Here is a 12,789-nt window from a genome sequence, read left to right on the forward strand (position 1 = left end):
CTCTCTGAACTACAGGTGTCTGTGATATCATTCAGCAAGGATCTGCGTTCTGGAAAGGCTCAAATGCATTCACATTCTAGATCTATAGACTGAACACATGGACTTGATAATGGTAATGCTTGAGTGCACCTTTAACAGACAAGTCAATTAACAATCTGTAATATAAGAGGGCTTGATTAAATCTATGTAAAAGGAGTTGTGATTTGGTTGTTGGATTTAAGTGGCTAGACAGTTGGCCCCAAAATATGGCTACCTGACTTACTGCAAAACAGAATTGTTATGCTCTATCCAAACTATGCAGCAAAACTGATTTTGAGCTGCCTGTGGTTACAAAGTGGGTTGGGTTCTTCGGTTTACAAGATGGGTACACTCAGGAACAGCCAACATTCACAATGGATAACGAGAAGATGACCAGTCTGGGAATGGTCAGGAGTGGATCAGGGTCCCTGAGGCTCCAGTAGAGGCAAACAGGACAAAGAGACCTGAGACCTCATACGCTTTTTACACAATTAATATCGGGTTTTTTAAGTACAAAGGTGAAACACTTTCTGCACACAGATAATAACTAAGGTTCAGAAAAAACTTTTATGACGCTATCCTGCATTATATTAGCAGATGCAGGGGTCAAACCCAGGCTGCACATACATTGCTGAGTTTGGCATTTATGAATCCTGTTCAAGTGCATTAGCAGCACAGGCTTTTCTTCAATGAAGTACACATTCACTCCTTCCTGCTGGCAAAAGAAATTCTTTCATTGCTCAGGATTCAGGCAGTGACAATTTAGCAAAGGATGAGGGGAGTTACTGGGTAAGAAATTCCGAGATCCCTAGGCAGAACAGGAGTTGCAGAACTAGGTGTGCCAGTCTGTCATGCTGGTCTTAATCCAACACCACATTGAATTCCAGCCAGTTCAGTGCCTCATCGTGCATTCATTGTTAATCACCTACAGTTTTAGCTCTGCTCAGGGTCAGGCAATCAAGTTTGACATAACTACAGAGTGCTTAAAAGTCTCCAGCCACTGCAGTGTGTTGCTTTGCATGGCTGACACACCATTTGTTGGGCACAAACACTTTGAAGAAAAGGAACAAGAAGAGGAGGCAATAAACAGACTTTGCTCATTTAAACTACTATATGCTCTTGTTTAAACTCACCAAGCGAATAGGGAGCGAAAAGTTAGTAACAGTTGTTGGTAACAAGAGGACATCAGCCGGTGCTCCTGGATGTTCACTCCTGGGTCATCTTCCACATCCTGATTTTGTATAACAACTGCCTTTAATACAGAAAAAATAATTCATTAAATGCATTTTAAATTTAAAAAATAATTCATTAAATGCATTTAAATAAATTAAAATTCCACAGGCAGATAATAGCACAATAATCCATATCCATAAATCTCATGATAAAAAACCTGAACAAAGCCACTATTTTTCCCATAAACAAAACCAAAAGTATCATTAGAGGCAACAAAACTTGAGTCAAAATTGCTGCCCACTGACCTGGAAGTAGTTGTGCATGTTCTCCATGTGATTACACAGTGGCTTTAGTAGCTTGACTACAAATGTAGCAACTTCCTTGGGGGATCTCTGACACAGGTGGGAAAAGCCAATATCCTTGTAGCTTCTTTCCTGCAGCAAACCCAAGAGATTAAAGTCACTTCATCAGCCTTACTTGAGAATAAGTTTGTTTTGAGCCCTACCTCTCAGATTGCTTCTGAGCAGTGCAATTCCTGATGTCATACACTCTGCCAGGAATGCTCGCAGAAGAAGAAAGTTGGCTTCTGCTGGACAACCCGCACCAACTCAGACAAGTGCATAACACTTGCTGAAAGAATAAAACCAGTGTGACATGTAACTCTTTTACAAGGAGAAGGAACGCTGGATGTGATGGAGTCCATCAGGTTGTAGTGAATTTCTCATAGTTTAATGCAATGGGCCACTTATCCTTACTTTCCTCCTGAAGGCATCAGCCAGGAATACAAGGAATCACCGTGCTCAGGGTGTTCTAAAGGCTACAGAAGCAGCAGAAACCTGGATCCAGCAGCTTGTGTTGGATCCAGCAGCTATTTGGGCTGCCTAACCAGAGCTGCTTATTGAGCAGCAGAGCTGGTCTCCCCAGGGAGGGTTAGGAAAAGGGTGACTTGAGTTTTGAGGCTACAAGGCCTCAATAATACACTCTTTCCTGAGACATGCAGAGAACCAGATGCTGCAAAAATGAAGAGGGAAGCAGTACAGAAATCTCTTTTGAAAGAGCAGGTGCTGCTCTGACACACTGTTGGGCATCAGGACTTTCATTTAACTGTTAGGAGAAAATAATTTTGAAAAACATTTATCTTGGGAAAGGCCTGGGTGCCCCTGACGTGCCCTGCCTCAGCCCATCGGCTGCTGCCGCACTCGCCTTTGGAAAGGGCGCTCTCCTGGTGGAGCCTGGGGTCAGCACATGTTCCAGCTTCCAGCACAGGTCGTCCAGAAGGAAGCAAAGTTCAGCAGGCCCCAGCTGCACAACTTCACGAGCCTGCAATCACAGAAACAGTCAATCCCAGGAGCCAGCACGTAATTGTAGTGCCTTGAAGCTCAAGTGCAGCCCCTCCATTTCCAGTTATGACTCCCAGCTTAGTTAACCTCAGCCAGGGACCTGTTTGGTAGGTGCTCAAGTTTTATTTCTCCCCCAGTGCAGGTATGGGGCATCGGTTCTGGTTACTCGAAGTGTGAAGCAAAGCCGGTGCTCTGAACATAGCTGAGGCAATGTGAGTAACGCTTAACTACTGAGAGAGAACCGATTATAGACGTTGAAAATAAGCTTCTAAGGGTAAAAAGAGGTTTAAGTTCAAATAGTCACAAAATTCCCCAATTGTGGGGAATTAACAGTCAACCAGCAATATGAAATAATGTCACATAGCCCAAGAGACTTGTCAAACAGTCTTCCAGTTGGCCTGTGACCTGCGTGCACAGAGACAGCTGTCCTTGGAGCTAGCCAGGCTGCCGTGGTCTCTTCACATTTTATGAATCTTTATGTAGCCTAACAAAACCAGACTCCAGATGGACTCAGCCTGCCTACAAAGACGGTAACAAAATAAAGCACTTCTGCTTTCCATATGCATAGCAATGCGGTTTTATATAAGCTCCCAGATGATAAAACAGGACCCTGCACACTGAGGGCACATCCACAACACCAGTCCCACGTTTGTGTTGAGCTTCTGCTGATGCTTTGAGACACTTGCCTTTTTGCAACATGAGCTTTACTTAAATGCCATAGGTTCTTTTTAACAGGCAAGCTGCCTCTTAGTGTATTTAACATCCTACAGCTTAGCAGTGTTCAACGTTAAAACCCCTTTCTTTCCATTAGGTCTATACACGTCATACTCTATCTTTTTTCCTTTTACGCAGCATTTATATTACTTTGTTTTTAACATTCCTATGCTGTCTGCTATTCTCAGGAAGGTCCTCTTTATCTCAGTGCCTGGAAGTACTGCAGTTTCTTTGAGGGCAAGTTCTCTCCTGGTACCTAGCTCACAGCTGTGGGCCAACACATTTGAACATCAATCTTTGTCCATTTGAATGGAGCAGACGGGGCCAAGGCCCTGAGAGAGGCAGTTACACCGAGCCTTATCAGGATGGTTTTATGCTTTCCCACTCACCTCTGTATGCATCTCCGTGTCCAAGATAGACTTGGTCAGCAGCCCGCAGTGGAGCACAGTGAACACCTCGAGATCTAACTCTCGGAAGTACGGGCGATAGCTCTGCAGCTGTGCCAGAGGATTTCCTGCCTCTCTCTCAGCAGCAGCCTGAAAAGTAAATGGTAGAATTAAGGTTGTAGCCTGCAAGACTATAAGACCTTCTAGCTCAAATAAAGCTATTATTTCTTTCACACAGATATCTGTTTTTTGTGCCAGGTTGAAAATAAAAAGACTGAGAAGAATTCACAATAGCTAGTAGCGACACAAGCACATAGAATCCAAAGCATTTTCATTTTGGACTGTACAAGTCACTAAAAATTTTCCAGGAAAAAAAATACATAGGAAACCGAAATAATCTTTGCCTTTCCCCTTCTGTGAATCAGTGGACATTGTGAAAACCATTCTGGACTTGCACAACAAGCAACCATAAGCACCTCAAGAGATGAAGGCAAAAGTTTTTATCTTTGATAAATACCAGGATGTTAAACTATGGGATGCTCTGTTGCCTCTGGCTGACAGTCTGTGAGTTCTTAGAGATTTGCTCCTCACAACCTTGACAGAGAAGCTGACATATGTCACATGTGGCTCACAGCAGGATTTCTCTATTCTGTCATCCCAGGCAGGGCACAGCATCTAAGGACTCATCTGGAATCAGTACTCTAGTTGAGTAAGAAAGATTAGATACATTCCTTCCCCAAATTATCTAAGACTTTGCTTATTCCCTAGAACTTAAGTGACTTCGTTACCATATCTGACTCAGTTATCTTATCTGTTACTATTGATAATACTGCACATTTGCGCTGCCCTGAACCACACTGCCTGCAGGAGAGTGGCTGGCCTCTGCAGCAGACAACTTTCAAAATTCAGAAGGGAGGCAGGTGTCAGGAAGCAGAATTGAACCACTTGACTGTGATTAATTTCTGATACTAACAAGTCCTCTCTCAAAGCTTGTGTTTGTGCTTCTATCTCATCTCCTCTAGTCTGTCTTTCTTGCAAGTGCCCGGGGTGTACACCTACCTTCTCCAGCTCAGAGAGCTCAGTATCAGGCTGGTTTCCCTCAGAACTGTCATCTACTTGAGAACGATCTGCAGACCCAGCTTTGCTGCCATCAGCCTTTTTTTTCCTTCCTTAAAGAGAAAAGCAACTTCAGAAACAAAGGTTACACTGTGCTCAATTTAGCTCAGCTACAAAGAGATACTGCACACCTAAAGGAGGAACATGGTGTCAAAACTGTATGTTCTCAAGGCTGTGACCCATGGTCACAGCACTCCCTGATTCTTTTGTAGGTGAGACAAGCTAAGCTCAGGAATCTCTTGCTCTGGTTTGGGCTTACTAGTCTGAGCACTTACGTCTGCTCCTTCAAAATGAAGTATCTAAAGTGATGGATCCTTGTCCTGTCTGCAGAACATAGTCATAACTTTCTTTCTGCCTTAATTGCTCTTATGTGACAGGTCCAGTCCCTGCAGAATGGGTTTGCTGGAGGTCTGTGGCCTCCTCCAGTTGTTTTCATTGAATGGAATGTGAACTTTTGTCCAGTTTGGCTTGAAGGCAAGATACGTTTCCAGGAAATGGGATCTAGTTGAAGATGTCTCTGCTTACTGCAGGGGCATTGGACTAGATGACCTTTAAAGGTCCCTTCCAATCCAAACAATTCTACAATTCTATGAAATGTCAATCTAAACTAGAACTACAGACAGAAAGAACAACGCAAAGCTACTTCAGCTTGAAAAACTTAAAGCAAGTTCTCTTTCTTCTCTGTAGGAGCTAGCAATGGGAAAGGATGAAGGAAGCGTTTCCTTGTGCAGTAGAACCATGGCAAGGTTTCTATGAGATCAGTCAGGTACAACGTAAAGGTCAGGGATTTGCAAGGCAGCTCAAGCCACAGGTTCACTACCAGACAATTGCACCAACGCAAAGGCAGAACAACTGACTGCTGCAGAAAATACTTTGGCAGGTGAAAACAGCGAATGAAAGCCCTGGATTTTCACTGTTACGTGCTGGGAATCAGCTTTCCCAACGAGATAAACTATCCAACACCTGTTTGGAGTAGGATATTTTTACATCTCCACTTCAGCTGCAACAGGAGTTGATCAGACGAAATTTCAAGCTAGAAAGACTTTGCCAGGAATTCTGTGCTTTATGCACACACAAGTGGAATGGCTGCAGTGCAATATGCCAGTCAACCCCATCACATGCGTTTGCTTAAATGTTTTAGACTTCCTTTACCATTCCTTTTTCTCACTGGACCAACAGCATTAATGGACGGTATGGCCTCCAGGGCTTCAGAATCAAAAGCAGCTGGTGGTGGGACATAACCAGGGGTTGCTGAAAGAGCCAAAAATGTAGAAATTGGGTTAGTTCAGCTCCTGAATGACAAAACACAGGCAAGATACGTATCTAGAGAAAGTTGCACACAGTTTCACCACCCTGGTCAATGTCCCTCTCCTCTTAGGTGCATTGAGCTCAAATCAGCCTTATCGTGTCTGCACTGCTCTGGAACTACAGGTCTCTGCATTCCTCCAGCCAGGGAGGATAACAAATGCTCAGCCGCCCTTGGACACCTTTCCATGTTGGTGAAGCTTTAAGGGCTGTTCTAGCATGTCTGAGCCCTTTCGGTGCTGGTCTTGTGCTCTGGGAGCAGCAGAAAGGGGTTGAGGCTGCACTTCGTTTAGGATGAAGTTGGTCTGTTAGTTTTACAAATGCAGCTCTTGATGGATAACTTGTGTAAGGCTATGTGGAAGGTAACAGTGTATTCTTAATTATGTTTATCCTATCAATGACCTTTTCAATGTAAAAGGAGATTACAAGAGGGAAGCCATAAACAAGGACAGACACAAACCTGGTAGACAAGGGATAATGGAGACAATGCCAAAGGTCAAAAGTCTCCAGTTTATAATTGATGGGCCATTACAAAACTCCGAAAGCCCAGGCATGGCTTTGGGGTGGGATATCTGGATTTTGTAACTGATAAAACGGGAAGAAAAAGAAGAACTTGAGGATTTGGGATATTCTGATGGAGCGGAAGGGTAGAACGATGCAAATTAATGAAGTGTGCAGGGAAATGGGGTGGGGAGGAGCAAAGAGGTGAATGGGCAGAAACAATGTAAAAGTGACTGGCCATGAGTAAAGCATTGCTAGCCAGTACAAGTCTCCAATCAGGAAGCTTGTCTGACTGAATCCTGTGCCTGATCACCACAGTCTGTCCTATCTTCTTCTTAACTACTTTCTTCACTGTCTTTCAGTGTAATCTCACTATCCTCTGTGTATGTGTGTGGGCACTGTAAGGACTCTATGCCAGCTACTGGTGAGACCTGTGTGAGTGAACACTGGGCCAGCAGCGACGGTTGGAGCACCCTGGGCCTGCAGTGCCAGCAACTGCAGTGAACAAGGGTCTGTGGCAGTGGATAAAAGGTGCTCATAGCTCTTGGAAGCATCTCTACTGGTCACACAGACCTTGTGTCTGGAGTCTGTGCGATGAGTGTGTGTGCATCTGTTTGCTGGAGAGCAGCAAGCTGGAGCAGCCAGTGAGTAGGGGGGGGCTGTGGAGCAGACCCCTGGGATCTGGGCAGGCTACTGGGCAGATGGAGGGGCTGTGCCAATCCTGTGGGATCTGCAAATGTTTGTATATCATTTGCGTGCCTCCACTAGCGAACTTCAGTCTTAACCAGCTGAAAGAGCAGGATGGGGACTTGGCTGTCTGTACGTATGTTTTATGCGAGTCCTATCCGTAGGTGCTGTCGAAGGCAGCACCTTGTCTGTGGCCGTCCGTGCAGCTCAGTCCATCGGCCTGGGACAGAGACCCCTGGGTCTCCACACTGGGCTCCAGCGGCCGGGCAGGAAGACCTCATGTGTCCAGAGCAGCTGGAGGCAGCAGATGCTTAGAACATCCCTTAGCAGCTTGTTACAACCTGAATACTGGAGAAACACAGATTCTTTAGGACAGAGGCTGGTTTACTCCAGTACCCACCATACTCGGGCAGATTCTGCCAAGTCTGACCAAGAACAGTCAAAGAGATGTCACTGAGAAGAGCAGTTTGGACTCAGGCAAATTGAAAACAATAGCTGTCCATGTGTGAACTCTTAGGCCGCTGTAAAAACGCATTATGTGTTACCTGTACTTCCTCCACTGATGTTTAAGCTGATCCCTTTGACTTCACAGCTAATGCAGGCCTAGAACATACAAATGTTTCCTACTCACCTGCCAAGCATTTTCCCAGCACAGTCTGCAGCTCTGTAATGTTCTGTAGTCGAGTCAAAACTTTCCCCTTCATCTCAGCATCCTCTTGCTGGCAGAAGGCATTTACAACCTAGAGATACAAACCAAATTCACTGACTTAGGGAGATTTGTACCCACTTTTACTACTTTTCTGAATAACATCTTCAAGTTCTGAATACGCACGCAACACAGCACAAGTGGCCTGTGTGACCAGATCCAGACTGCACGAACAAAGCTCTTCAGAAGTCCATGAGAACATGGACATAATTGGTGCAATCTACAGAAAGCAATAGAGAAACATCTACAGGTCTAATATTAACTAAGGAAGAGGAACCAGCAGACAGCACCTTGCCAGGTTTCTGTGCTGCCTGGGGCTCTGGAGACCCCTTGGTACTTCCCAGGTGTGCCAGGACAGAGGCAGCCCTGGGACAAGAGCAGGAACAGGGAGGACTGGGGATGTGGAATTGCACCAACTCTGACATAGCTCATGTAATAACTCCAGCAGGGAACATTCCCACTGGCCACTGATGTTAGCAAATACATGGGCCAAATGCATTTCACCCTTCTGTAAGCTCACAGAGGTATAGAACAAAGCACACAATCACAATTACATTCATAAGGGATCCATGAAATCCTCTAGTCCAACCACCTGCTCAAAGCATCTTTAACCAAATAGGTTGCTTAGTGACTTTTCTAGTAGAGCACTGAGCATCTCCGAGAAAGCAACAGCTTCTCTGAAAGTGGAGCACAACCTTTCTGTCAGGTAACAGAAGACCATAGTAAAAGATGACAACACATCCTCCTCTCTGGCTTCCCCTCTCCAGGCTGAACCACCTCTGCTCCTCCGGCCTCCCCTCACACACCACATGCTCCAGCCCCTCATCAGCCTGGTGGCCTCTGCTGGACTCGCCTCAGAGTGACAACGGGAGCCCCAAACCGGACACTACTGCAAGCAGGGCCTCCCACATCCCAAGCAGAAGGCAGCAATTGGTGCCCTTGACCAGCTGGTGACAACTCTGCTCTCCAGCATGGTAAGACTGACCTTTTCTTTCTGATGCCTCCTTCATAGTTTAGACATATAGTACCTCATAGCTTAGACATATATTTTGGGTTTACAGCATCCTCCCTGCGACAGCAAAAGCTATTTTCATACACCAAACTGTGCCAGTGTACAGACTGTGCTGAGTAGCAGGTGGAAAATTCACATCACCAAGGCAGCCCTTACAGCCTCTGGCCAAGAGAGCAGAGTTGCTACTAGCAGCAGGATAAAGGATAAATGATAATGAAGAGAAGAACACAGAGATCACCAGGACTTTGCTGGAGAAGGTTTCCAAGAGGCAAGACTCTTCTTCAACATCAATTAGCACCCCTGAAGCCTAGGACTAGTGTTTGGAAGTGCTACTCCTCAGTGACACTCCAGAACCTGCAGACAAGGCTCTACTCACCTCACGAAACCAGTTGAGAGCATAGAACAGGAGTGAGCACAGAAATTCCCGTTCCTGCTTGGACAGAGAGTCCAGCTTCCCTTCACCCTCCAGGTCAGTCAGGTACAGGGGGCAACCTGGGACAGAGCAGGAACAGAACATGTTAGACTGGGTTCGCTACCCATCCCTTGGTCTTCATGAGGACAAAGTCTCTTACCAAAGCCTGTATCAATTCCCATGGCTATCTGGAGTAAGCCTGGACAGCCACTCCATCCCCAGACAAAGCAACTGTCTCCCCTGCCTCCCTTGCACTTTGTGGGCAACAGAGCATCTCACAAAGCGCACAATTCTTCCTACCACTGCAGGAAGTCTCTGCAGATCTGAGACAAGAATGAGCTGGACAGACTCACTCTGTAAAGGTCAGTTTCCCATACCTAGTAAGGCATCGATCTCCTCCAGGCTTCCACCATTTTGCTCTGCAGTGTAGAGCCTCAGCAATCGGAAACAAGGTGACAGACATATTGGTGACACTACCCTGGGGACAAAAAGAAAAAAAGAGTGGGTCTTATTAATATGGTTTATAGGCCTCCAGAATGCCCATCACTTATTTTCCATTTTGTCCTCTGTCCTCCCCATGCCACCTTGGCTATGCCTTTATTTTTCTTCTTGTAAGTCCCAGTGACACAGAACAGAAATGCACCATACAGTTAAAAAAATTAAAAAAAACTGGTGATCATCAGTTGTCTGGAAAAGTATAGAAGGACAGAAATACTGATGTAATGGACAAAAAATAGGATCAGATTTATTTCTGGTAGAAAGCAAAGTTTAATAATTCAGAATGAACTATACGAAATCGTGCAAGAGACAGCTGTGAGCAGTGGAGAAACTTTCTTGAACGTTTTGTAGTATGCATCTGCTCACATTCTGAGTGAGGAAAATATTTTTTTTTTCCATAGACGCATGTAAAGTAGCTATCATGTCTTTTTTTAAACACGACAAAATCTTATAACAATGAATTATGCAGGATATGAAGGTGTCAGTTAAAAAAAAGCCTTTTATTATTTTTTACTTTGGTGCCCTATTGTTTAATTGGATGTTTTTATTTCTTACGTGCTTCCTGTTCCATTCTCCAAAGACAAAGCCGATATTTGTCACTCAAATTATGCTCGTGGCTGCATGTTTGTAGTTTTGCTCTGGAGCACAAGTCTACATTGTCAAAGTAGAACTGAAGGTGAGAATGAATCATATACTGTTGATGCACACCAAGTCCTTGGTGACTATTTCAGAATCATCACTCAAAATATTAAATTTTGCCACCTCGAAGTTGCCTATCCATCTCAATATGGCATTTAATATCACCGTAACACTGGAAGAAAGAGCTGCTATTCTCATATGACAGATGGGAAACAAGGCAGATGCAGCATGACTTACCCAAGATCACCTAAACAGCCTGAGCCAGAAAAACCTGCTAGTTCTGCACCAGCTTGTGCCTCTAGACCTATCTGAATATGTTTAACAGTGAGAGAGGAAAAGAATACTCGAAACTGGTAAATTCTCTGACCTGCTCCTTATCAGGCACTCTGCCAGGCAGGGTAGTGCACATGAAAACAGTTCCTTCAACTGTGGGATGACTGCAAACCTAAGTGTCAACGTACCTTTTACTTTGGTTACTCATTCCATCAGCGACCCTGCCAAGCTCGCTCTGAGACACCAATGGTAAGAGGTTAATAGCAATTGCTCCCTGACTTTCGTCTTCATCCAGATTATACAGGAACTTCACTGGGAACAAGAACGAACTGCAAGGAAAGACAGACAAGTTCTTATTGACAAATTCAGTTCTCAGTGACAGAAACGTTACAAATACTGTGATTAGCATACCCATCCACTGTGGGGCTGAGATCTACCACAAAGTCACTGGGAAAGTCCTCCACCAAACTCTTCCCAAACTCTTCCTATAAAGAAAGGAAAAAAAATCTGCTCAGCAAAGGTGCTCAGTGAAGAAAGCTCCAGCAGCAGCAGTGGAAAATGCAGAAGATAAGGCCAAGCAAAAGTATCCTGGAACAGCCACAGCAATGAAGTCCACTGCCTGCAAGGGGAGCCAGGGCCTGCCTTTAGAGACAAACCCGGGAAGCTTTCCTACGTATGCACAACCAATTTCTTCCCTGCTCATTGGACGTGCGCTTGTCTACAAGTTCTGCAGCGCTGCAGGTGGCTGTAAGAGGAAAGCAGCCAGAGGATGTTCCTAAGAGCCAATCATCAGAATGAAACGGCTATAAAGTGCTGGCAAAGTTTTATTTCACACAATGTGTCCCACATGTTTCACATGCTTACACTATTAGAAACAATTAAATGAGATGTAAAGTAATAGATGTGACAGAGACTGGACAAACAGATAATGAAAAGACCTGAAAAAATCTGCACAAAAATTATGAGAAGAACCTTGGCTTGCTTTTACATTTCAGTCTTGGAAGGAAAAAGGAGAGACCCTCCTCCCCTTGCTTTTCCTCCTTGGAGCACTCAGCTTGGAGCTCAGGAGACTGGTACTTCTAACCCTAGGCACAGAGCACCTAGAGTGACTGCCAGCATTTTACAGCTCCCTGGTGACCTTCCTTTGTTCCAAGAGGCAGTTCCTCCTCTCCATACCAGCAGGTGCAAACAGTACTGGTGTTACAATGAGTGATCAACTCCACAGCAGCCCCCGGTGCTCTCCGAGGGCCCAAGATGGCTTTCTGCCCTCCTGGAGGGCACAGCACACATGCAAGAATAGTCCCCAGCAAGAAGAAAGAGCTGTCCAGTGGCCTTCACAAACTTCTTCCTACTAACATAAATACCATTTATGTACTTATTACCATAAATGACTGTGGCTCTTCCAAGCCCTTAGGCATCAGATAGCCTTAATAGTCTGGTCAGAAGCCAATTTCAATAGTAAGGTTAAAGTTTCTTTCAGATTCTACTTTTATCTATGAATCTTAAAAGCAGGCTCTGAAATGTCATTTAACTTATACTAAAAGGCTTCCCTGCTGTCATGTAAAAGTTCACATAAAGGAAGCTGTTAAAGCACAGTGAGGAATCTGCCACAATCAAAAAAAGCTGAGAGCCGAAAGAGGATTTTGTATCTGATCAGTCTTTTGAAGGAAGCTTAAGCATGCCTAGAACAAAAAAAAAAAAAAAAAAAAAAAAAGAGTTCTCAGACTGGAGTGAAATCTTCAAATTGACTATATGTCCTGCCAATGCCTGAAAAACATCATGTTTCTGAAGAATTCATTTAAGTGATTAAGTACAAACTATTCTGCAACATACCAGGAGCTGCAAGTCCAAATTCCCCGTCTGCTTCTCAATCAAACTGGCAAGTTCATCATAGTACAGAGCCAAGACCTCTGGTGTTTGCTCACAGCAGAAGCGCACGAGATCCAGCAAGGTCGAAAGCTGAAAGGAGAGAGCACTCTGCAGAAATGGATGAGGTAAATGAATCCAAC

The 12,789-nt window shown here is 44.7% G+C and overlaps 1 protein-coding gene across 5 annotated transcripts in view; it reads right to left on the reverse strand.

The window, feature by feature from the left end:
- Positions 1 to 12,789, reverse strand: part of FANCD2 (FA complementation group D2) — a 52,458-nt gene that overhangs the window by 10,247 nt on the left and 29,422 nt on the right. For all 5 annotated transcript variants that reach the window (XM_065642249.1, XM_065642251.1, XM_065642250.1 and 2 more), the window contains 12 exons: positions 12,614 to 12,739; positions 11,192 to 11,265; positions 10,969 to 11,109; positions 9,748 to 9,848; positions 9,335 to 9,450; positions 7,872 to 7,980; positions 5,900 to 5,998; positions 4,691 to 4,800; positions 3,635 to 3,781; positions 2,395 to 2,511; positions 1,497 to 1,625; positions 1,152 to 1,270 (listed from right to left, as the gene is read on the reverse strand). In XM_065642249.1, coding sequence (XP_065498321.1) covers positions 1,152 to 1,270; positions 1,497 to 1,625; positions 2,395 to 2,511; positions 3,635 to 3,781; positions 4,691 to 4,800; positions 5,900 to 5,998; positions 7,872 to 7,980; positions 9,335 to 9,450; positions 9,748 to 9,848; positions 10,969 to 11,109; positions 11,192 to 11,265; positions 12,614 to 12,739 — 1,388 coding nt within the window. The remainder of the gene's footprint in view (positions 1 to 1,151; positions 1,271 to 1,496; positions 1,626 to 2,394; positions 2,512 to 3,634; positions 3,782 to 4,690; positions 4,801 to 5,899; positions 5,999 to 7,871; positions 7,981 to 9,334; positions 9,451 to 9,747; positions 9,849 to 10,968; positions 11,110 to 11,191; positions 11,266 to 12,613; positions 12,740 to 12,789) is intronic.

Source organism: Caloenas nicobarica, chromosome 11 (genome assembly GCF_036013445.1).
Source record: "Caloenas nicobarica isolate bCalNic1 chromosome 11, bCalNic1.hap1, whole genome shotgun sequence".
Taxonomy (NCBI): domain Eukaryota; kingdom Metazoa; phylum Chordata; class Aves; order Columbiformes; family Columbidae; genus Caloenas; species Caloenas nicobarica.